Source organism: Gopherus flavomarginatus, chromosome 10, assembly GCF_025201925.1.
Source record: "Gopherus flavomarginatus isolate rGopFla2 chromosome 10, rGopFla2.mat.asm, whole genome shotgun sequence".
NCBI lineage: Eukaryota > Metazoa > Chordata > Testudines > Testudinidae > Gopherus > Gopherus flavomarginatus.
This window is the reverse complement of record NC_066626.1, coordinates 48,270,429-48,296,323: the sequence shown is the minus strand read 5'-3', so window position 1 is coordinate 48,296,323 and position 25,895 is coordinate 48,270,429. Positions and strand designations below refer to the sequence as shown.

Genomic DNA, 25,895 nt, shown 5'->3' with positions numbered 1-25,895 from the left:
GATGGCACACCTGGCTCCTAGTGGGCTGTTAGGAACTGGGATGATTTAGGGAGCACAAAGGCAGTATACATCTCTCCTTAGCTATGCCAAATAGGATTGTGGCATACCTAAGGACTAGGCCCATTTTTCTTTCTGTCTCTTGCCTCATTAACAGTAATACAGATTCTGCAGGCTTAATTAGGATCTCATCAACACCTATTCAAAACCTCTTTAGCCTTTGGCACATTGCACAGGTGTTATGGAGGGTATAATCTGAAGCCACTAAGGTTGCCCAGGTGTAGATGAAGGCCTAAACTGCCTCCAGAAGTTATAATACTGGTGCTGGTGTTTGAAGTGTAAAAAACCCATCTTGCATTTGGAGCATAGGATAGGTAGATAATAAAGCCTCTCCCTGGCTTTTTACTTTCATACTTTCAAACAGAGTAAATTTGATATGGAAACCAATGAAACACACACAACTGAATCTGGAAAGCCACCCTGCCATTTTTTCTGAGTCACACTTTTCAGCACAGAACTGCATTTTAAAACAAGCTGACAACTGCAGCTTCAATATTTTTGACATACCTATTGATAGGTAGCTGGACCACATGAAATAACTGATACTCTCAAAGACCCTTGCCTTCTATGGTAAGCAAATTTGAACCCAGCTGAATTAATACAGTTACCAGCAAACTAAATTACCTTATTCTGGTTCTGTTAGAATCTTAAACAGGCTCCATTAATATTTTTTCAGATTGAGGAAATGTAAAAATGTTTTAAATCTGAAGGCTACATTTCAATTTCAGTCATGACTTTTGCATAAAATTCCTAATTATTAAGGATCTAGAAACACATAGAATAGTGAAAAGAAATGTATTGGCCTATGCTATGTGCCTTCCTTGGGCCAGATGTTTTGCTTGATTAGGACCACTGAATTTGTCCTTGTATGATTGCAATGACCTTTATTTAGGATTTTATATGCTTCAGCTATAGTACCTGCCTTCTAAAACATCTGGATTGAGTGCCGTGAAGAAAAAATTGTTGGATCAAATCCTGCTTGCCTTATTTGTGTGAATAAGGTGAGTAGGATTTTGACTCATGGGCTAAAAATTTAACAAATCCTTACAGCACAGGTTGCTACTTTCTAACAAGTTTCCCAACAGATGGCACCAGGGATGGTTGCTATTGCTACTACAATCTTGAGACTCATCCTGCTGTTGGATCAAATCCTGCTTGCCTTATTTGTGTGAATAAGGTGAGTAGGATTTTGACTCATGGGCTAAAAATTTAACAAATCCTTACAGCACAGGTTGCTACTTTCTAACAAGTTTCCCAACAGATGGCACCAGGGATGGTTGCTATTGCTACTACAATCTTGAGACTCATCCTGCTGTTGGAACTGTTCTATAGCATATTTAACATCCACCTGTACTGTATAAAGATACAGGGCCTGATTCTCCACTGCCTTATGTAACCCACAGGTGAGTGTGTGTTACAGGTCCCCCTCTGTACCAATTTACAAAAGATATGAGTTGTTATAGCCCCTTCCTACAGAGGCTCTTTAACTCAAGCTGTAGCAAATAATGTATTTATCTCTGGAGGTCCTGCTGTGTTGGCCAAGAGGGCAGCTGTTGCACTTGTGCCTTATATCATCATTTACATCTTTGCAAGTGCAATCAGAATGATGGTAACAATAATACATAACTCTTCTATAGCACTTTTCATTAGTAGATCTTATAGTCCTTCATAAAAGAGGTCGGTTTTATATCCATTTTGCACTTGGCCTGGATATAAATATGCAAGACAATGGAGAATCAGGCTCATGGTTTACAGCTGTGATCAGGTACAACATCCATAGCACATATATATATTGTATAATGTCTCATGTAGGTTACTAAGATTTCTTTTGCTTTGTATTTTAAATGTGTAAAGTAGTTATTCTGTGAAATCTAGCTCCTCCACAGAATGTCAAGGACTAATTTGTATCAATATTTTTTCAAGAACTTTTTATCATTCACAACTAAAGAAAATGTATCATTAAACTTAATTTAACATATTTACACCATATTATTAATACCAGCTGAGCATTATTTTTATCAGCCAAAGCTCTGAAAATAGAAAGTAACAACCAAAGTGTTTTTTGGGGTCCAAACTTATGGGGAATTTAAGATCCAGACTGAAATTTCCATAATGGGCCAAACCAAAATGAAAATTCATAATTTTGAGTTGTTTGGCTCCAGTTTCTGAACTGATCTTTGTGCCTCGGCTTGCATTGTAACCTGAAACCCAGGTCAGAGAGAAACTCTGGGAGTGTAATATAAGCCTGGAGTGGCCAGTGCTAGTTTTTAGAATCCTTGCAGGCCCTCACCTTCTGCACTCAAAATGCCAGAGTGGGGAATCAGCCCTGACATAACTCAGGCTTTGTAGATGGCAGCATTGTGTCTATGCTTTTCTAGGTGCCTAAAAGTTAGGTGTTGCAATGCACAGTGTCACAAAGCCTTAGAGACTTTGTGGATCTGGGACTTATGTTCTAATTCCACAGCTGATGTTTATGTATAAATAGCTGTGGATTCATGGCAAGTGCTGTTTGACTTTATTTAATGCAGGAAGAGTAATTAGAAGGAATAATGTCAACATTTTGTTAATCTTCTTGTTAACCCCAGAGCATGGTTCAGATGTTTGATTTCTCAGGAGGTTCACAGAAGCAGAGTTTCCTTCCTGCAGAACTGCTAGGATTCACAGAAGAGGAAGAAAAAAGAGCCAGAGAAGCTTGAGATTGCAGAGGTTTGGGGTTAAGGAAAAGGAGACTAGTTGGAAGTCTTTAAAATTGAAAATGCTTTTTCATGATCAGTTTTATGCACATGCACACAACATTGTCCAGGATATTCACAACTTCCTGGGCTGAGTGTGTAAAAGTTTCCACATAAATTAGTAGTTGGAATTGAAAACTCCATACACCAATGTTTAAGAATGTCAGTGTTATTGAAAACTTTATGCATGGGTCTTAGTGTTTTCAATGCAAACACATTTTCTATTTTCCCTAACTCTCAGTGCCCCCAAACTTCTGATTTTCCAATATCATCTGGCTCCAGGTCTCCCAAGCTTCCTCTCTCCTGGAACTGAAAACCATACAGCCCATTCCCCAGACCTCTTAGAGTGATTAGGAGTGACTAGCTTGGGAGAACAGGAGGAAAGGCCCATGGAAAATTCTTCTGGTTGAAAGAGAACATGTATAGTATAAAAAGTTAAAGGTCCTGATTCATTTCTCATTTACTCCAGGTTCACACTGGATTTCAATGGAGTTATGCTGACTTGTACTAGTGTCAGTTAACCCCCGACACCAACACTGGATTTATGACAATGAGAATACTATACATGTGTCAAGGGTTGTAAGAAAAATTGCATGCTATAATACTGCATTATCTGAGAAATAGCATTTCATATAATTAAAGGCCATATTGTAATGCATGTGACCAAAAGGGGCAGAATTAAAGTTACACATGCAATTTTAACTTAGTCATTTCCTGGCTTGTAAATGTTTACAGCAGTTTTGCAACCACTGACTCTGATTTTGCCATACTTCCATTCAGAACTAAGATATAAGCTACCACCCCAGGAGAAAGGTACTAACTCAACATACATACGGGTGAGAAGACTGAACCCCTACTGTTTTCTTAGTATCATTTTTAATGAAATTTGTAAAATCTCTTATGTTTTAAGAAATAGTGATAACTTAAAAACAATGCAACAATCCCTCTTCAGATATATCACAGAATATTTATTAATTTTCAACCCTACCTTCACTTGCGTGACGATCCCTAAAAACATTTTTGGGATGGACGTTAAATCCTTCTATATCATGTACTGAAGATGCTCTCCTTATAGTACAAATGCTTTCCTTTGATCTGGAATGAGTTAGTGGTGTGCTTGTCTGCAGCGTGTCTGGGTAAAGTTGGTCCCATTGCTGTTTAGGTGAAGAATGGTCAAGAGGTCCTGATATATTAACCAAAGGAGAACATTTTCTGGGCTGTATCAGTGCTTTTGTGTCATCCACTTCAGAAGGGCTACAGCTTTCTTTGGTGGGGGATTTAAAGCGCTTCATAGCCACTGAGTCATCACTGTGCTTAGATGAATCTACTACAACTGCATCAGGGTCTTCCTGTGGTAAGGACTGCTTTCTGTATGTTAAGAGTCTCAGTCCAGGTAACTTGAATCCAAAAAGTTTGCCTAGATATAAATTAAATAAGAAAGCTTAATTACTAAAATTAGTTACTTGTGATAAAATCTTTGTTCTTTCACAATGCCGGAACAGTGAATAGAAGCACCAGTCATAAGTAATCTGTTAACACAAATCTCATAGTGTACTGTTTAGCAACAGAATGCACAACTAAGAAATATTATATACAAGTAATATTGCTTTAGTTATCTTTAGTCTGGTTTATGCCTCAGTTGAACACAAGCTTTTGGGCTCAGTACAAAGGTGGTGTACAATAGCCTGTGTTTTACAAGGGGTCAGACTGGATTTACCTAATGGTTCCTTTTGGCTTTAAAAATCTATACATTAATGGAAGTCATGATATAACATGTAATTGCCACATTACTAGGCAACCATGTCCTTAAATACATATTTATGTTTTTTTATTGTCAGATAAATTTCATACACTTAAAATGTACCTTTGCCATTTCACTGAAATCCATTTATTTACTCTATGACTTAAATTGGAAACTTACACATCCTAATTTTCCAAACAGGAAAGCTAAAGTTGTTTCAGTTTTACCATGATCCCAGTCCATCACAAACATATTTCATGTTTGTACATTTAAATTGTGTATTTCTTCATAGACATTTACAAAAAGAAAGGAAAAAAGCCAAATTTTACCCTCAGTTACACCCATTCCACATAAATACCTCCAGTTCATTTGCACGGATGTATATAACTAAGCATAACATATTGCATCTCAAGGTGGGCTATATGATGATGAATGGATGATGATGCACCACAATAAGAAATACAAGTAGCAGTGGAAGTACACAAAATGGAGTAATTAAGGAAAATGTGGGCAAGGAGTGGGGATGGGAATTGCAAAAAAAACCCAAACAAACAACAGCAAATCCTTCAAGTATAATGTAACCCAATTAACAAATGGAAGCTCTAATGCCTTTGACATATAGAGAATACAGTAACAGAAATTACCATACAAGTTAGTTAAATAATGTAAAAACCATCATAAAATAATTAAAGTGATGAAAAATGCCACATTTCATTGAATAAACATTGTGATTAATATTTATCTACATTTCTTTCTGAGGATTTTATACTGCCACCCATCACCGTAGTATTTGAGCACCTCCTCAATTAAATCAATAGCAATAGTGAAGTTCCTAGTGGATGTCATGGAATCTCTGATACTTCTCCCTTTTAGAGGTAAAAACTCCATTTGGGTTAGGGATTGGTTTTTGATTGTTTTCAGTCTGTTCTGATTAGCAGTGTTTGTTGATAGTTAATTTTTATTAATCTATAGCACTGAGATTAATCTGTTCATGCTTTGATTCATCAAAAGACAGAATACTGAAATGTTCTGATATAATATGTCTTTCAGGGAAGCATATGCACAGTAGTTAATGCATAGCAAATGATAGCACAGCTTAGCCTATTTAATTTTGAAAACTAAAGTACTATACAGTTAGTATTTAACTTCTGATTTTTAATACAAAAAATATGTATGTGAGATTTACCTACTGTACTCCATGGGAAACCTCCATTCATATCCAGTGTACTGTACACACAAAAATTTCCATTACATTAATCAAGAGAAAAATGTGATGTGGACAGCTGCTGGAGATGCCAATTTTCAATCTGTGCAATCAGGATTCAATAACAGTACATCTTGGGAGCTGTTTTGAAAGCTTTCTTATATGTTTTCCCTAACAAATTATGAATACTTGATTAAATTGCTCACAGTTAAATATTAGTGACATACATAAAATCATTTTATATGGTTTTTAATACACATGAAATTGAGTTACAAAGCAGTTTATAAATCACTTTTGCAGGCTTATTACATTGAAGGTCAAACAATTACTATAGTACTTTTTTCATCAATTACATTGTACTCCTTTAAAATACCATTCATAAGATTTCCTCACATTAGATATTGTTAAAAGCTTTTTGCTGGCGTGCTCTATTTTAGTCATATTCATGGTGGTGCAGATGGACTTTTCTGCTTCACTAGGTTAATATGGCCATGTTAGACTGCATTACCGATTTAGCCGTCTAACTGTAGTTCAGCTGGAAAGAATACACAGTGAAAATTTTGCTCATTGCTAAGACTTTCAGGCATTAAATAGAAAACCCATATGAATATCTCTGTTGTTCTTTTTTAAACTGAAATAAATTCTCTAACAAAGTTCCCATTTTCTGCTATTTAACTAGAATATCCTTTAAAATGAGAGGATTGTGGCTCATGTTCAAAGTATGGACAATGAGCCTTATAATGTGCTGAGTGTTCATTATAAAAAAAAAAAGTCAGATCCCTTCTGCAATACTGTAGCTGAAGCTAGCAGAAAGACCATCCACAATTTGTCTGAGTTGCACAGCACATTCTCACTTAGTTCAATAATATAACATAGCCTGATGCAAACATTATGGCCCCAGGCCAAAAGTCCCAATATAGACAAAAGTGTCAATGGGAGTTTTCTCTACATAAAGACTACAGGATCAGTTTTTGTAAAGCAGGAAGCCCCTGTTTTAGATAGGTATGCTGACTGAGGTACTTTTGCTTAGGCTACATCTATACTGGCACTTTTGTCTACCTTAACTCACTCTCTCGGTTTAGTATTTGTCAGTACATAGTGAAAAAAACACCCCGACCATCAAAACTTTCACAGACAAAAGTGCTGGTGTGAACATAAAAGACCTTATAGTGACCTTTTTCCTCTAGACCTCATTCCCCAGGGGTCCTACAACAGGACTGCAGTGGGAACACATGAACTGAATCATGGTAGGTAATGCAGCCTGTCCCCTCCTCTCCTAGTAAGGCTTTCTATCACAGTACAATTTCCTCTGCTCCTGTATACCCTTCCTTTCTGGGTGATCTCTCATTAGTGCTTGAGTAATTTCATTGAAGGCTGCTCCTGGCTTCAGCCTCAGAGATCTGCATATAGCTCTCCAATGCATGATGCTGGAAATTTCTCATGCTTCCAAGCTTCCTAACACCAGTCCTTAATTGTCCACAGAGTGCTTGGAATGGGTTGGATAATTATTGGTGAGGAACCTTTTCTTCTTTAGAGGAAACGATGGACTCCAGGACAACATGTAGGGAAGCCTTCTATCTTCCATAATCCTGTGTTGAAGCATCATGAAAAAAGCACCAACAGCTCATGGAGAAACCTAATTTAGATTGTCTCCACATTGGAATTTTCAAATTTACTTAAGAAGCAGAGTTATAGCAGACAGAGTGTGGTACAACACTGTTTGGATCCGGGAAAGGCTGAACCTTCAGCTATCTGACCTGACATAGGTGTCGGAGTGGTTAAAAGTGTATTTCAGTTGTGATTTTGTGCAAAGGGTTAAATAGGCTTAGAGAGATATAGCCTTCCTGGGCCATTGATAGGGAACTATAGAAAACCAACAGAATCAGGCCTAGAGTGACCAGAAGTCCCTTATAGGGACAGTCCCAATATTTGGAGCTTTTTCTTATATAGAGGCTTCCCCTCCATCCCAATTTTTCACACTTGCTATTTGGTCACCCTAATCAGGCCTTAGGAGTGGTGCTGAATAGAAACATGTAGAGGTGGCTGGGAAAGCTGTTTTCATGTCACTAAGTTATGGAGTTAGTGCCAGGTTGTAAAATTAATGCTCCTACATCATCTTATGACTTTCCAGATGCTTCTCATAGATAGTCTCAAAGATGTAAGTTACTGTTTGTAAAGCAGATATTCCAGCAAAAAATTATCTGAACAAGGGTTTCCATGGTAACCCCATGCACCTAAGTTACAAGAAATTCCTAAGCCTGTCCTCCATTACAGTTCTGTATCAATGGAAGGTAATGGCATTTGGCCTGAATACTGCCCCAGGGGTCTTTACTCTGGTGATGGCACCAGTTATACATCTCCTAAATTCTCCAGGGGCAGAAATGCATATTTGCTTACACAACATCTTCATTGCAGCAGAGTCAGAGTTGTGCCTACAGCTGAATATCTCAATTTCAATACATTTGCTGAAGGCACTAGGATTTCTGATAAATGCAGAAAGCTCTACCTTAACTCACTCTCTCTGTTTAGTTTTTCTCAGTACATAGTGGATTCCTTGTCTCTTACCCTAATATTCCCTTCTGCAAAAGGGCATCCATAACAAATATGTGTTGGGAGGCAGTATCAACTCCCATCACAGGTATTTAGCCAGGATACATGGTGTCTCTGGCAGCTATGCTCCCTTTGTTTCCTTCCAGTCACTCTCTAATACACAAGCCTGTAAAGATGATTTCTGAGGCTTTAATAGAAGTGTCTATCTAAGAAAGAAGTGTGAACTTCTGTCAGGCTACTTGCCTGGACTTCATGTGGTGTTTCTTCCTCCTAAGCCTTCACTCTTCCCTAGATTACCCACTCCAGTAATACTTGACAGATACTCAAAGGAGCCAAAATACCTCCTTTGCATAATAAAGAATCAAATGTGAGAGCTTCTCCCAGTCTGGAGAGCCCTAAAACTATACTGCAGATGCCCATGTGGTGCCTATGTCCAGGTATTGTCAAGTAACAATAGTGTGACATCATCTGTGACCAAACTTGTGCTAAGTAGATCAGAGTGAATGACTGATCTGGCTGTATAAGTCTGGATGTTATGTCAGAGCAAAGAAAACAACCTGCCTGGCTTCTATGTAATCACAATAACTGCCCCCTTATAAGTAGACAGGATTTCTAGACAAAGGATGTGATAGTTACTGCACTGTCCACAGATGGATCTGTTCACCAGTTCTTACAATCACAACACTTCAAAATTTGTCCTGCTTTCCAGTTCTTCAGGAAGTGCTGATGAAAGTAGTAGTCAGGCTAGACAGTTCTCTGACAAACATCCCTGACTGACTATCCGGACCATGGATTTACTCAATAACGCAGGTCTTCTCAGACTTTCCCTGAAGCTGAGCCAAGTGATCTATTTGTGAGAGCAGCAGAGGGGCTCCTCTTCAGTGATGGACTGATGATTGCGTGCAGGGAATCATTCCAAAACTCAGGTTATCGGAAATGCAGAGGCAGGCTATTGTTGAACGCCTGCTTTCAGGCTGGAAGAAAAGAGTTAACCAAGCATAAAACAAAGTGTACTGGGGTTTTGTTATGTGGATCTCATCAGACTCAGAATCAAGAGGAGCCAATTTCTGTAAATAAAATCCCTAAACACTGACTCCATGGCCAAAGTAATAGCAAGTGTTTAATTGCACTGCATGCCTCTGCCTTCCCTGGGATTATCAGACCAGAAAATAAGGCATGATAGTTTATGATCACCGCTATGTTTTTCCCACCTCTTATTTCCCCGCACACTCAAACATAGGGGCATGTACACATGAGTCATTCTCTTAGTCCCCTAATTATCTCCTCTGCTTGCTTTGTTTTTCTCTCCTTCCTTACAGGAAGAAGAAAGCATCTCCAGGTGCCAGATTGGAAGCTGGAGCAAGATAAAGTACCCCCTAACTTCTACTAGTTCTCGGCCACCTCCTCTGAGTATTTCTTCATCCATCGTAACTCAGTAGCATGGACCTGGCATTTTGGTTACTTTACTTCCCATTTTCTGGGAAATTTTAAGTTGAACTGTTATTCCACTTCAAATTCTTCTGCAGCTCCCATGTTTCTGGGACAGTAACTGCCTTGTTTATTCCTCCTTGTATGTGGGAATGTTATTTTATCTCTCTGGCTGTCTCAACACATTGACAAACTACAGATGGCATTTTTATGTGTATGACATTAATAAGCGCTTATATGTTTATGTGTTTATAAACATATATGTTTATTTTATCTCTCTACCTGTCTGTCCAGATTTTATTATATTGTTCCCTGTTGCTATATTAAAATTTACTAGGCATCTTAGGTTTTTTTTTTTTTTTTTTTTTTGTCATTTCTGGTTCAAAATCAGTAAAAAGGAAGGTAAGCTGTATTTATAGGAGACACCAGTTACATTAGGTGTCAACTTTACCTCCATCCATCTCATGTTATTTAAAGCGCTAGCTGTGTGTTTTTGTTCTCCTCAAGCAGAAAATATTGTTTCTTATTGTAATCTTCTTTCTTAGCCACATATTAAGTTAAAAAATGAACACAATTATTTGTAAATAATTATTTAATGAGAATGTCAATCATAATAAATATTATATGCAATGAATTATTCAGTTAGCACTGTCTTTTAATGTCTTCTACCACAAAGTACAGTAGTCTTGAAATCTGTGAAGGAATCTATCCTATTTATTATTGGAAACTTGCAAAAAGTTGCCAGCCTTTACCATTAACTAGATCACCAGACTTTATTGAGTAGATAGCATTTGTTCTGTCTGCAAGACCAGGAAGTGAAAACCCTAGGAGGAGGGGCTCTTTATGAAGTCATGTTCCAAACTCTAATTCATACAGCTGGAAAGATTTCTGTCATATGGTTTATTTCACCTCTAGATACATAGACTTCTATGCTTCGTGTATTCAGGACTTATAGTCAGAATAGGCTGACAACCTTCACTACATCTGGGTTTTATCTTCATACAAGCTGATCTCAGATTTAATAGTTCAAGTGTTATAGCTACAGTTTTGCTGAAAAGAGTATTCAGAGAGTTGTGGCAAGAGCTGAACTTTAATTTCCTCTCTGGCTGGGTAATGTAAATCTCAGCAAGACCTTGAAATAATATACACAGAACACAAGAAGTAAAGAATAACAACAGATAGATTTACCTGAAGAATAGCCACTTGAAAGGTTGTTGCCATCTGAAATACAATTAAACTAGATTTACAGACAGCATTACAATTTTAAAACATATTAAGAAAATAAACACTTAACAGAGCTGTAAAAATGTGAATACTGAGATTGTTTATGGAGGAAAATGAGGGAGAATGACTTTTCTACACATTGCCTAAGCAAATTATAATAGTAGATTGTATATGGGACTTGCAGGAAAACTGTTCTAAAACACATTATTTTCTCTACTTGCACAATTTAAGAACTGTTCAGTTTGTTGCATAAAATAGGGTCAATTTCCCTATAAGAAGTTGTTAACTAGTGGAATGGCTCTGGTATTAAATTGGAGTAAATGATATTATAGTCGAGCTCACATTCAGTCAAACTGAGCTATTTATATTTGTTTACTGACTTCCATCAAGCACTTTAAGAGCTCTAGGTGAAAAAGTGCTATGGAAGTGCTAATTATGATTGTTATCCCATTTTAAAAAGAGGAAAGCTTTGATACTGAAAATCTGAGTGATTTATTTGGCATCTCTTTGGGATAGGCGGTAAGGTTTTGCCCTCTGGATTTGACATGTATTTACCATGTAACTTTGGCAAAGTCACATGACCCCTTTGAACCTGAGTTACCCATCCTTGACAAGTGCTTGAGATCTATAGATAGAGTGATCAAGAGGTGAGGAACTCCTAACGTGTGTATACCACACTCTTTAATAAGATAGGGAAACAATTCTAGAATTATAGATTGGAAAAATAAGAGGCAATGATTGCAATAATTTGTTTCATTAAGTAATACATTTATTTATTTTATTTTATTTAAAATCATGCCTGCCAGCAGTCTGGGACCGTGTACAAATAAATAATCCTAGAATCATAGGACTGGAAGGGAACTCGAGAGGTCTTCTAGTCTAGTCCCCTGCAAGTATTATCTAGAACAGGGGTGGCCAAACTTACTGACCATCTGAGCTGCATACGATGATCTTCAAAAGTTTGAGAGCTGGGGCTCACCTGCCAGACTCGAGGCTTCAGCCCTGCAGATAGAGGGGGCTCAGGACTCCAGCCCTAGGGGAGGTGCTTGCCAGGGCTCAGGGCTGAAGCCCTACTTTTGCTGAAGTTCTGTGCCCCAGCAGGCATGTCCTGCAGGGCTGAAGTCCTGAGACCTCCCTCCCCACTGGGCAGAACCAGAAGTGATGCTTGGGGGGTCATGTGCCCATCCCAGATTTTTGCCAGGGTTTCCTGGCCTTGCTTGGTCACATGGTGCTGCTGAGCCCCCATCCTTGCACAGCAGCTGCTTCAGACAGAGCTGGGAGCTACGGCAGTAGCGAGAGGCACCTACAAACAGCTGGGAGCAGCAGGGAGAGCTGCTGCTTTTGCTGCTGCCTCTCCCCATGGACCTAAAGCAGCAGCCTCTCCCTGCAGCTCCCAGATGTTTGCTGCTGCCTTTCCAGGAGGAGCTAACACCTGGGAGATGCAGGGAGGGGCTGCTCAGGGTCAGAGGTGCATGTGCCTGGAGGGATGACTCAAGTTGTTGGGGGGCTGAAACTTTAAATTGTGCCTCCCCCTTCTCATCAGGCACCAGAAGCTTTTAGTCCCCCCACCCCACCCCACCCCACCAGAGGGCAGAAGCCCTGAGCTCTCCCCCCAGTCTGGTAGGCAGAGAATGGGTGGGGGGCAGGGCTTAGGGGGATTAGTGAGCTGCACTTTAACTGTAAAAGAGCTGCATGTGGTTTGCAAGCCACAGTTTGGCCACCACTGATGTAGACCATCCTTGAGAGGTGTTTGTGTAACCTGCTCCTAAAAATCTCCAGTGACGGAGATTCCACAACCTCCCTAGGCAATTTATTCCAGTGCTTAACCACTCTGACAGGAAATTTTTCCTATGTCCAGCCTAAACTGCCCTCACTGCAATTTAAGCCCATTGTTTCTTGTCCTATCCTCAGAGGTTAAGGAGAACATTTTTTCTCCCTCTTCCTTGTAACAATCTTTAATGTACTTGACAACTGTTATCATGTCCCTTCTCAGTCTTCTCTTCTCCAGACTAAACAAACCCAGTCTTTTCAATCTTCTCTCATAGGCCATGTTTTCTAGACCTTTAATCATTTCTGTTGCTCTTCTCTGGACTTTCTACAATTTGTCCACATCTTTCTTGAAATGTGGCACCCAGAACTGAACACAATACTCTAGATGAGGCCTAATCAGCGTGGAGTAGAGTGGAAGAATTACATCTTGTGTCTTGCTTACAATGCTCCTGCTAATACATCCCAGAATGATGTTTGCTTTTTGGAACAGTGTTACACTACTGACTTATATTTAACTTGTGATCCCTGATAACCAGGACAACCCTCTACAGATCCAGGTACATCCTGAGGGGGAATTGGGAAGTGGCCCTGGGGGTACTGGCTGCAACGCTGGCAGCGAGTCAGCGTTTTGCGGTCAGGATCCTTGCTGACCCAGTGGCAGACCACTCTAGGGCCCTGGGCCAGGACGCAGTGGAGTAGAGCCTGTGTCTCCCCGCTATCCCAAGCTGTGGGTGGCAGTCTTCCCCTCTCTTAGGCAAGAAGCCTGTGCTTGTCAGCCCTCCACTAGAGCTAGGAGGCCCGACTGTTTGCTGCCCAGCCTGAGTGCAGGCCTGCGCCCCTTAGACTCTCTACTGCCCTGCCCAAGGGACTCTTGGCTGCCCTGCCTCGACCAGGGGCTGGAGATCCGTAACTATGTTTGTTGTTCGTCCCTGATCACAGGCCCGAGCCCACATCTACCATAGGTCTGCTGGGGCAGATTAGCCGCCCACAGACCTGGAGCAGGAGAAGCCATTCCCCCCAACTGTAGGCAATTCATCTATGTCATCATGTGTTCCTGTTTTCCTTGTCTTTCTTTCTCCATTTCCCTCCACTCCAGTTCCCTCACTGAGTCCCTCCATATGTAACGTCCTATTTTTGTTTAGTCTGCAATCTCCATAGAGCAGAGATTGCCTTTTTAAAATTGCTTGTTTGTAAACATGCAGCACAATAGCACTCTGATCCTGATTGGGGATTCTTGGAGATGCTGTAATAAAACATCTAATAATAATAGATAGAATCCAAGAATGCTTCAGTTCTAATTCCAGCCTCAACCGTGACTATCTTGGGGTAAAAGTAACTTACTCTCTCTCTATTTTCCACAGTATAAAATAGGAATAATAATACTTACCTGCCTTGCAGGCTGTTGTGAATATTAATTAATCAGTTAGATGATATTTGTAAAAGCAGGCTGAAGATGAAAAGTGCCATATATTAATTATTTATTATTATTATTATTATTATCACGATTACTATTATTTATTTATTATTGCCAGTATTATGTCTTTACTTCAGCAAGGACTCAGCGATGTCTCAGTTCACCTAACATTCAGTTTAATTTATCTTGAAGGCAAATACACAGAATAACATAGGCTTTGTCATAATTAGGTTTCTGGTCTGGCTAGCTAGAAATCTTTGTCCTCCCGGACACAATTTTTCTTGACTATCCCTCATTCATGATGAATGTGCTCCCAGTGGCATGTCTAAAAATAACATAGTGGACAAATTTCTTATTATATTTTGTGCAAGGTCAGATGGTTACTATTGCTTGTATGCTTCATGTTTCTCATGGTACGTTATTTGACCCATTCTTTATGACAGCTTAGTTGTATAGTAAGCTTTTTTTTTAATATAATACTTTACATGCCTATAGATAATGCTTATCTAATGCTAAACTGCTATGTCTGTTTATACAACCAAATAATTTGCATATAGGAAACTCAATGTATGAATATCCAGTGCGTATACAGTAATCACTTTTTCTAATTAAAGTGAAGTTAATCCATGGATTTTAAAAAGAAAAGGCCTGTTTCAGATCTTTTATGCCTTTTTACCATGATGTAGTTCCACTGGCTTCAGTGGAGCTATCTCAATTTATACCTATGTTACTGGATCAGAATCAGGCCAAAGTATTAGCATTTTTTGTGACCTTTAAACAAATTTTACAAGCTCTCTGCTGCTAAAACATAGTTGACAATGAAGTGTTCAGTGCTCATTTTAATGGCGAATCACCCCGTCCTGTATGTTTGTAGGATATAGAAAAAAGATAGATCTTTCCCTGCACAAAGATAATGGAATGTTTTAGGATTTCAGAAAAATATATGAAAAGGTATCTGCAAGTCCTTGTGCATCCTGCCTGCATTATAAAAACCAAACAGTCCCTCAGCATGAAAATGATTTACTATTAAATCCTTCTCATGCCAATATTGTCACATGGGGCAGATACTAGTCTCTTCCATTCCTCTCTGTCATCTGCTGCTACTTCCATCTGCTCTGTGGTGTTCAGAACGACTGTTCTACCCTCCCCACTAATAGTTCTTAATGTTTCTCTTGGGCGCTCTTGTTTCCTCACACTATTTGATTTCCACTTGACAGCTTCAGGTGGGAGTTTGTGTGCTGGCATCAGGAGTACATGCCCCAAATAAATGCTTCCTTCTGATTCTGGTGAAAATGAGCCACTGGTTGGTGATTTCTCATATCCCTTCATTAGGTAACGGGGTCTTTCCAATCAATTCCCAGAATATTTACTAGGCATTTATTTTCTATCTAACATAAATGTCCAGCTCTCACAGCCATATGTTAGCACTGAGAATATGTTTGAATTGAAAATTCTGAGTTTTGTTCTGGAGCTATATAGCTTTGATTTCCATATGTTATTGAGTTTACTAAATGGTGTGCCTTTCCTATCCTTGATGTCACTTTCTTCTTGAAATGGCCATTGGCCAATATGGTGATGTTCAGGTAGGTGAACGGTTCTACTGTCTTGATATATTTGTCTTCTAATGTGATGTTACAGCTTGACATCTGGGTTTCAAGGATGTTTGTTTTGGTATAACTAATTTTGAGCCCTGCTTGGCTTGTTTCTTTATTTTGCCAGGCTGTCTGTCTTTGTTTGTAACTTATCAGGGATGTCATTCAGTAGTGCAATATCATCAGCAAAGTTTAGATCTTCTAAACTTTTGCCATCTACCCAGGCTACACCAGTATTATGTTCCCAATACACTTCTTTATTGTCCAGTCTATGGCAATATGAAAATAAGACTAGAATAATAATTTCTCTCAGTCCTTTTCAGGAGAAGAGAACCAAGAAATCATCCAGCAGGTAGCAAAACAGGCCTATAAAATGAAGTGATAAAATGATACAGGACCCTCCCAAAACACACACATTTGAGAAATATAGTTAACTTCTTTATTGATCAGTTTTCTACAGATACTCTGATGGACCTGAAAGGGACAGTACTGTCTTTCCAGTAGGGGAATAAGCCACTGTGGTTTTGAATAGCTGTTTTAGACAATCAGTTGCTGTTGGGGTAGTAAGAACAAGGCCAGCTAATATGTAAGTCTGCAGCTTAACAGGACCTTTCAATTACTTTAAGCTAACTTGGTTGAGCTAACACAATAGATAAACACACCATTTTTGCCCACTAAGACATACCCACAGACAACTGTAAACTCCTCTTCTTCAGCATCTCTGACTCTTCCCTCTTCCTTCTTAGATTTGTAGATTACAAGGCCAGAAGGGACCATGCTGATCATCAGGTCTGACCTCTCATATAACACAGGCCATTGAACTGCCCCAACATAATTTCTAGACCACGTCTTTTAGAAAAACATCAATTCTTGGTTCAAAAATTGTCAGTGATGGAGAATCCACCAAGACCCAATGGTTAATTACTTTCTCCATTAAGAATATACACCTTATTTCCAGTCTGAATTTGTCTAGCTTCAGCTGAATTCAGTCTCTCCAACATTCAACAGCTCACATACTTTTCCTCTCCTGCTACTCTCTCTCTCTCTCACACACGCACCCCTTGAGTCCTTTTTCTGGCTCCTGGTCTCTTTTTGCATAAAGTTCAGATCCTTTCTATTTACTTTCAAGGCTCCACATGGCTCTGCCCCTGCTGACATCTCATCTCTAATCTCCTGTCACTCCTCACCTCCCTTACCTCACCTCCTACGCTCTGCCCACTTTTCTTCCCTTGTGGCTCCCTCCTCCCACTTTTGCTTTTATCCTCTTTTTCATGTTGCTCTCCATGCTTGGAACAATATCCTTTTCCTGGGCATCAAATGTCCCTACTCTCTGTCTTCAAATCCCTCAGAACCCACTTCACTTTGCTTTCCATTGTGGACTTCCACTCCTGGGCTCTTTACTTCTCCTGTCTTGTGTTACATCCATCTCTACTTAAAATAAGAATTATAATATGATTAGCATTATTATTATTATTCATTTAACCCTTTCACTCTTATCCCTGTCACTTTCATTAGCATCTTTTCCTCTTCTATTTTTGTTTAATTTAGATTGTAAGCTCCTCAAGGCAGGGGCTCTGTCTTTTAAGAGTCTATGTCAAATACCATGACAAGTTATGGTACTGTGTAGATACATATGAATAATAATAACAGCAACAGTGCACTTAGAACTGACATTGCAAATTAAAATTAGGAAACTTAGAAACACCATTAAATAAAAGTTTTTTTTAATCAGGACTTTAACAATGTAAGGTCTCCCCAATTTATACAAATAAAAATTAAAAACAAGAAAAATAATGTAGCAAACTGTACTTCACTTTTAGCAAATATTGACATTTTGTTTCAATTTTCAGATGCAAGCAGATTGGGAACCTAACAGAGTCTGAAAAAATGAATCCTTCAAACAGACGATTTTGCTGTTTCTTTCATATTGCCAAGATTTTGCAGTCTTTTAGAAGCTGCTAACTCTGACTGGAACGTTGTCTGAGTAAGGACTGTTGCACTGGGCTTACATCCAATTGGCTCAAAGTACACTGACTTGCTTTTATCTCTCAGATTTAAACTCCACTACAAAACCATGTTGATAGCAAATGTTAGTTGCATGGAATAGTGCAACATTACATTAAATTCACCTGAGTAATGGAATGGGTTGTGGGTTGTTTTATTTAAAGGAATGCACTCTTGCTGAAAGGCTTTATATTACTACAGTAGCTTTTCATCTCTAACCTAAAGCTGTAGCTGCCTGGTTTTCAGCTCCATTGAAGAACACTATAAACATCTGTCTTATAACATAGACATTCTGTATTGCAAATTATTTGGTTCCATAAGCAGAGGATTTTAGAGGGATTGTGCTATTAGTATCTGTAGAAACTTGCATCAATAAGTGGAAAACTGGAATACTTTTTTGTTTTTGTTTTTGTCTGTCTTAGAAGTGTCTGGTATAGGTATTATCAAAAGCAAAAGTTCAGTCTAACTCCTTAATCTTTACATCAGCTGTGGCCAATCTGTGGCTCCAGAGCTGCATGCAGCTCTTCAGAGGTTAATATGCGGCTCTTTGTATAGGTGCTGACTCCGAGGCTGGAGCTACAGATGCTAACTTTCCAGTGTGGTGTGGGGTGCTCACTGCTCAACCCCCTGCTCTGCCTCAGGTCCTGCCACCACTCCACCCCTTCCCCCAAGACTCCTGCCTCTTCTTCGAAGCCTGCCATGCCCTCGCTCCTCCCTCTTCCCCACCAGAGCCTCCTGCACACTGCCAAACAGCTGATTGTGGCGGGTGGGAGGCCTGGGGAGAGGGGGAGGCGTTGATTGGTGGGGTTGCCAGTGGGCAGGAGGCACTAGGGGCTGGAGGACGGTAGCAAATGGGGGCCTGCTAACATATTACTGTGGCTCTTTGGCAATGTTCATTGGTAAATTCTGTCTCATTTTCAGGCTCAGGTTGGCCAGACCTGCTTTACACAATGACTTCACAGCTTTAAAAAACAATGAGCTATAAGATGCAACTTGTGAGGAGAACCCAGAACGATAGCAGCAGGAGGTTTTAATTATCTTACTGTATGTGTGCATATAGCGGTGCCCCCAAAACACTGACTTTGAGTAGAAAAGTTATACCTGGGTTCTTCATATCACAGTTGGTATCTTCAGATCTATGACATCCTGTTGGCTGTATATCTTCTATATGCCCATTCTGTGTCACTTTTGATTTTGATCTTTTATGGTTATTAGACTGCTGCAGCTTCACAGACATCCAGCATGCCTCAAATGTGAAGAACTGAGCAGAAGCCAGGACTGGGCTATAAATCATGTCACTGACCCCTTTGATTTCCTGTATAAGATTCCTGTCAAGTGGGTGAGTAGGTGGGGTCTGTGGTAGGTAATAACCTATCCAAAGACTGTGTTTTGCAATGATTGTGGCTACCCAAATAACATGTTTTAAATGAATTTTAGATGTTTAGGGAAAATTCAACTCTGATTTACATGGGGTGTAAGTCAGCACAGAATTAGGCCCCAAAAATTATTTTCCAATACATGCTTTTTTAAGATCTTATTTAGACACAACCGTTGCACTGGTGTAACTTAAATTGGTTTTTAAACTGATTTAATTAAGCCAGCACAAAACTTTGTGTACATACTCTTACTTCAGATTAAGATGAGTTTATTCTGGTTAGCTTAAAGTTGTCCCTAGTCATTTTAAATTCCTACTTGACTTAAACTAAATTAATATAAGCCAGGTGTATCCTGATTTGAGTGTCCATATAGCCTTCCAACTAAATGGATTTTCCTTTGATCTTAGCATCTTAAAATGCTTTACAAATATTTTTAGGCCCCACCAGTAGTTATTAATTATTTATTATTATTATTTATTTATTATTATCCATTTTAGACATGGAGAAAGTAGTGAGGCATAGAAAGATTACTAAGTGTTTTTTTCCATAGCCCCCAACATTTCTGGAATGATAACATTAAAGGACAAAATTAAACTTAAAATTAACTAACAAAAATCCACAGGAAAAGAGAAGCTCCCAAAAACAAGCCTCGGAAACAAAACTGGGTAAAAATATTTCTAGATCTAGAAATCAGCTTCTGTAAAGGTTAATAAAAGGAATGATTGAGCAGACCGCCTAGAGAAAATTCAGATTGTTTCTCTAAGATTGAAGATATATACATATTTCAAAAGAGAAGGACCCCCCACAAAAGAGGGTTACACCCAGCAGTATAATAAGTGTTTGGAGAAAAAAACTTCCTCATCTCTGAAGTATACAGCAGTGAGTTGTCTAAGCTGATTAGAAGGTTAAGAAGCAAAACTGTATGAGTTAAACGTTTGCACAGCCGGAAAGAATTATATACAAACAAAGGCTGCCTTGATTTATTAGTGTACAGGCGTTCTTGAACAAAAAACTTGGTAGAAAACACAAGTAGTCTTATAGACAACAGAGTGGAGAATGTCCCACTACAGTGCCCATCTGCAAAACAGTGCAAGTTATGTACTAATATGGTACATGTAAGGTTCCAAAATTCAACATGCCCACAGTATAACCACTGGTCATTCTAACAAAGGGAACTGGTGATGAGTCTTTACAAGGACAAATAAAGAAAACATACTAAGTTGAAAGGATTCTTTCACTGCTATTGTGCTGCTAGTATCCTTATTTCTCACAATGCTGGTTGCTGAATTTGTTCCTGCATATGTGCTAGAAGCTATTGACTGCCACATGCTAAATGGTCAGTTTTCAGAATGGAGAGAGGCAAATAGTGGTGTCCCCCAGGGGTCTGTTCTGGGACCAGTCCTAGTCAACATATTCATAAATGATCTGGAAAAAGGAGTAAACAGTGAGATGGCAAAATCTGCAGATGATAAAAAATTACTAGAGATAGTTAAGACCCAGGCAGACTGCAAAGAGATACAAAAGAATCTCTCAAAACTGGGCGAGTGGGCAACAAAATTGCAGATGAAATTTAATGTTGATAAATGCAAAGTAATGCACATTGGGGGTCTAAATTAGCTGTTACCACTCAAGAAAGAGATCTTGGAGTCACTCTGGATAGTTCTCTGAAAACATCCACTCTATGTGCAGCACCAGTCAAAAAAGCAAACAGAATGCTGGGAATGATTAAGAAAGGGATAGATAATAGGACAGAAAATATCATGTTGTCTCTATATAAATCCATGATACACCCACACTTTGATTACTGTGTGCAGATGTGGTCACCCCATCTCAAAAAAGATATATTGGAATTGAAAAAGGTTCAGAAAAGGGCAACAAAAATTATTTGAGGTAGGGAATGGCTTCCATATGAGGATAGATTAATAAGACTGGAACTTTTCAGCTTAGAAAAGAGATGGCTAAGGGGTGATATGATTGAGGTCTATAAAATCATGACTGGTGTAAAGAAAGTAGATAAGGAAGTGTTGTTTACTACTTCTCATAACACAAGAACTAGAGGTCACCAAATGAAATTAATAGGCATCAGGTTTAAAACAAATAAAAGGAAGTATGTCTTCACACAATGCACAGTCAACCTGTGGAACTCCTTGCCAGAGGATGTTGTGAATGCCAAGACCATAACAGGGTTCAAAAAAGAACTAGATAAATTCATGGAAGATAGATCCATCAATGGCTATTAGCCAGGATGGACAGGAATGGTGTCCCTAGGCTCTGTCTGCCAGAAGCTGGGAATGAGTGACAGGGGCTGGATCACTTGATGATTATTTGTTCTGTTCATTTCCTCTGGGGCACCTGGAACTGGCCACTGTCAGAAGACAGGATACTGGGCTAGATGGACCTTTGGTCTGACCCAGTAGGGCCAGTCTTATGTTGTTATGCTTCTGAGGACAATCCTTTTAAAAGACTGAGCTATGTTCATCTAACCTCAGTCCACCCATTTTATTATTTTTATTATTAATAATCAATTATTATTATTTTATTTTATTTTATTTTATTGTTTTATTACTCTAGCCCCCAGTCACGATTAGGGTCCAATTGTGCTAACTATTATACAGATACAAAACAAAGAGAGGGTCCTTCCCGCAATAAGCTAGCAATCTATTATGAAACATCTGCCAACATATATTCTGTAAAACTTTAATTTTTCTATCTAATCACAATAGGATAGACAATCTGGGCTCAATCCTGCAGTGTGCAGAGTGCCTTCAATGGATCTTTCATAAAAGTTGAAGATCTTACAGATCCTGTTTTCTTTGTAGCGGAGTACCTGAATGCAATGTACAGTCTCCACAGCAGAAAACAGTGTATTTTTCTTTTAATATATTAGATCTCAACTGTGTGCAACACTGTGTTAAGAGAACCTTAGAAGGTACAGACAAAATACTGTTTAGATGTTTTAACATTTGGTGGCAGCATAGTTTACACCAATCACCTACAAAGCTATTGGAGGCAGTTGGGAGTATAATTGCTTTCAGGTAAAGGGAAGGAATTTCCAAAATTGCATTTGATGTATTTTATGGCAAGTCTTACTTAGGCATCAGAGGATGAGTGACAGTATGGATGAATTGTCTTTTTTCCTGGGACCTGGCAAAGAACTGTGTTCCCTTTGTTTCCCATTCACTTATTAGCTCTGCCTTCCTGCAGTCTGACTGGGCCATCTATATTTTCTTGTGCATATAAAAAGACATTCTAATACAAGAAAATTCAGTTTAAGGAAACTTACACTTAAAAGGAGCCTCTTAAGATTCTCGTACTTCTCTCTAGTAAATATTAATCCTATCTATTCCCCCACGCACCCAGTTTCCCATTAATGTATATTTCTTGTGTGTTCCAATTAACATAACTCATCGGTTTGTGTCTGGTGCTATACCTTCTATGTAGGGTTATTTGTTGAAAAAATAGCTTGCTCTCAGAGAATTTGCTGTGCACTTCCAATGTTTGGGCATGACTGAACTTTAAATTAGGTATTTGTATTGAGAAATGGCCTACCACTTTAACTAATAGGAAAGAGCTTAAGAGTATCCAAAATGAACAAGGCAATATCATTGATTATAGTCCTATTTCATTATGCTTTTCATTCTCTTTCTTAGTCTTCTCCCTTATTTAGTTTTCTTTGCTCTTTACCTTCTTTTCTCCTACTCCTTCCTCATCTGTTTCTTCTAAATTTTAAGGTCCCAGGTTTTCTTTTCTTCAGCTCTGTGCCTGTTCTCATCCACCACATCCATCTGGTGGCTTTGTGCAGCTTCAGCACATGGACCTACCTGGTTCCTAAGAATTCTTTCTGTTTAGGGGGAATTCTTGGTTGGTGTAGCGGTTTCTACACCTCCTAGGCCCAACCATGTTGCAGGTGTGGTCAAAGGAAAGTGGGTCACAGCTGGGCAACCCTATGCTCTGGCAATCTCTGGCTGCCAGAATTGCCACTGAGACTGTGAGCATCCAGGCATTAATTAGAGCAGCCATGTGTATATCTAGTCCCTGGCTGCATCCAGGATTGTGGGAACATAAAGATGGTTAAAGTAATCTTTCCTCCCACATTTTTGCCCCTTAGAATAGCCCACAGGCATTTGGTAACAGAAAGGAGGAGGATGGAGTTTCAAACTCAACTGGCAGCTGTAGAGGACCAGGGAGAAGTGAGGGAAGAGCCCTCAGTTCCAGCCCACAGATACAGAGGTGGTTGTTTAGTAGCAGAAGAGGAAGGGGAGGGAGTTTCAAACCCATTGGTGCAGTTCCATAGTAGACTGAGGAGAACTGGAGAAAGGGGAGATGCTCCTCCTTCCAGCTAGCCATAGCAGGTGTATTAGAACAGATGGGGGTGGGAGTTCCAAACCCAGCTCGGGATGGGGTGGGGATCTAGGTGGAAGACTGGGGGTGGGATCCTCACCACATGGGTAAGGGGCTGAACCCAGGACCAGGGCTGGTGAATCCCAGGGTGGTCTGTCAGTTTACCAAATGGCATGGCTCCTGGGAAGCACACACACCCAGTGGTGAAATAGCTGTGTTTGGCGGTGGCAGAGCCAAGAGAATGAGGAAAAGCAATCAAGGTAGCAAAGAGTCCTGCGGCACCTTATAGACTAACAGACTTATTGGAGCATGAGCTTTTGTGAGTGCAGGAGCAGCGCCAGGGTTTTTGGCTCCCTAGGCGGAGGTCCTTCCGCGCTCCCAGTCTTCGGGGCACTTCGGCGGCGGGTCCCAGAGCGAGTGAAGGACCCGCCGCAGAATTGCCGCAGCCGATCCAGAGCGCGTAAGGATCCCCCGCCGCCGAATTGCAGCCGCAGGCAAAATGCCGCCCTCCCAAATCCTAGTGCCCTAGGCGACCACCTAGGTCGCCTAAATGGAAGCGCCGGCCCTGTGTGAGTGAATACCCACTTCGTTGGAGGCATCAAGGTAGTTACTTTCAGAATTGTTGCCATTGCACTACAATGCTTACAAAGTGCAGGGGGTTGTCCAGAGCTAGGACATTTCATAGATTCATAGACTCTAGGACTGGAAGGGACCTCGAGAGGTCATCGAGTCCAGTCCCCTGCAATTTGAACAATTGGATTGCAATGGGAGTGACACAGCTGGCTGGGGTGAGTGTGACCAGTGCCAGATGGAGGCTGTAGAGGCAAGGTTTGAAAGTGAGTCCCTTCCATCCAATGCTGCATCGGGTCTCTATAGGGTGGACCTCAGTAGGGTTCAGGGAACTTGCCCACTTTTCATCTTGGGGGAACTATGGGGAGGGGCAGGAGAGGATGGGGTAGTGGAACTAGCCAAAAGGCTACACAGGGATCTGGGGTCAGGAATGGAGCTGTGTCTGGGATGTCTTGGGTACACACACCTTCTACAGAAGCTAATGGCATTACACAGCTGTTGCAAACTAACTTTCAGTTGTTGCAGCAGCAGAGAGCTTCCCTGGGTGAAGGGACCAGAAGTGGTAATAATGGAAACCCAGCATGAGCTTGAGTTTGGGAGACAGGTGATAGTCAGGTGGGGCAGCCTCCTCACGAGGGGGTACGAGCCCTTGATGGAGGGATTTATGAGCACCCTACATCTCACCCACTGATACGGAATGTAAACTCATGGGGTAGAATTGCCACCCCAGGAGTGGCTGAAGGCAATAAGGCATTGAGGGTGCCCCAATGGTCAATCGTGAATGGGGTGGCTGACCTCCGATGGGAGTTCTTCTCCTCAATACCACTAAAGATACATTTTTAGAGAGGTGACTATGTTGACATATTATTACTGTTGCACAGGGATGTACTGACAGAGCGTAAGCTGGGGAAAGCAAGCAGGCAATTGAGATGTCCAAGGGAAGCTAGAATATGGGAAAACTGGGAAGCTGTCCTCCTGATCTATGCAAGTGTTAATGCAGAGGCTTACCCAGACAGAAGCCCAGCATTGTTCAAATACAACCAGGCGGGCATATAGTATGTTTGGGGGCATGGCTTGGTTTCGCTGTTTAGCTTGAGGGCAGCAGCAAAAACTGGAATCTGGTGGGAAATACAACATTGTACACTGTGGTTAGAGTGGATGACACCATGGGGGCCTGGTTTCCACACTGACAGTGGCCTGTTCATTCTGCATCAAGCCTGCCAGAGGCCTGAGGCTTGTACTGATATTTGCTGGGCATTTAATGAAAGCAGGTGCTTTTGTAGCATTCACAAATTTAAGCATGCTTGTGAAATGTGCTTGGGAGTCCACACAGCCACAGCAATCAGGGAAGACCACAGTGGGGAAAGAGAATGGTAGTTAAGTCAGGTGCCGCCTGCAGACCCATGCGGGTGGAAGCAGGGTATGGGGGCAAAGGCACAGGAAGGGGATGGGGGGTAAGCTGAAAGTGGTGGGCTGGACAAGAGCACCATGTCCAGTTATGCTGGAAGTGTTAATGGTGCTCCTTTGATAGTATTTTGGCAAGACAAATGGGGCATATTTGGGTTAACAGTGGGGTTTGGGAACTCTGTTAGGGGGAAAGAAATCATATGATGTACAAAAGTTTGAAGTCCTTTGTGGGAATGGGTCATACTGTATAGAAAAATATTACAGAAGAATTAAAAAAGAATAGGGCATCAGGGTCATTCAATCACATATCTCTATAGAACTGGCTGGCTTCTTGCCTAGGCTTGCTCCCTAAGAAAGTGCTGGGTGAATATCGCTTAATTTACCACCTGTCATATCCACAAGATAGCTCATCTAACAATGGTATAGACTCAATATTTTGTTCTTATGTGCTGTTCCTCCTCTGATGAGGCTAGGTGCCTGGTTAG

General features: G+C 40.3%; 1 protein-coding gene across 6 annotated transcripts in view; it reads right to left on the bottom strand.

The window, feature by feature from the left end:
* The window catches only part of KCNH7 (potassium voltage-gated channel subfamily H member 7), a 326,344-nt gene that overhangs the window by 105,038 nt on the left and 195,411 nt on the right, over positions 1-25,895 (bottom strand). For 4 of the 6 annotated variants that reach the window (XM_050917200.1, XM_050917201.1, XM_050917202.1 and 1 more), the window contains exons 4-5: positions 10,901-10,933; positions 3,778-4,206 (exon numbers count right to left, since the gene is read on the bottom strand). In XM_050917200.1, coding sequence (XP_050773157.1) covers positions 3,778-4,206; positions 10,901-10,933 — 462 coding nt within the window. The remainder of the gene's footprint in view (positions 1-3,777; positions 4,207-10,900; positions 10,934-25,895) is intronic. The other 2 variants (XM_050917203.1, XM_050917205.1) reach the window with 1 other exon arrangement.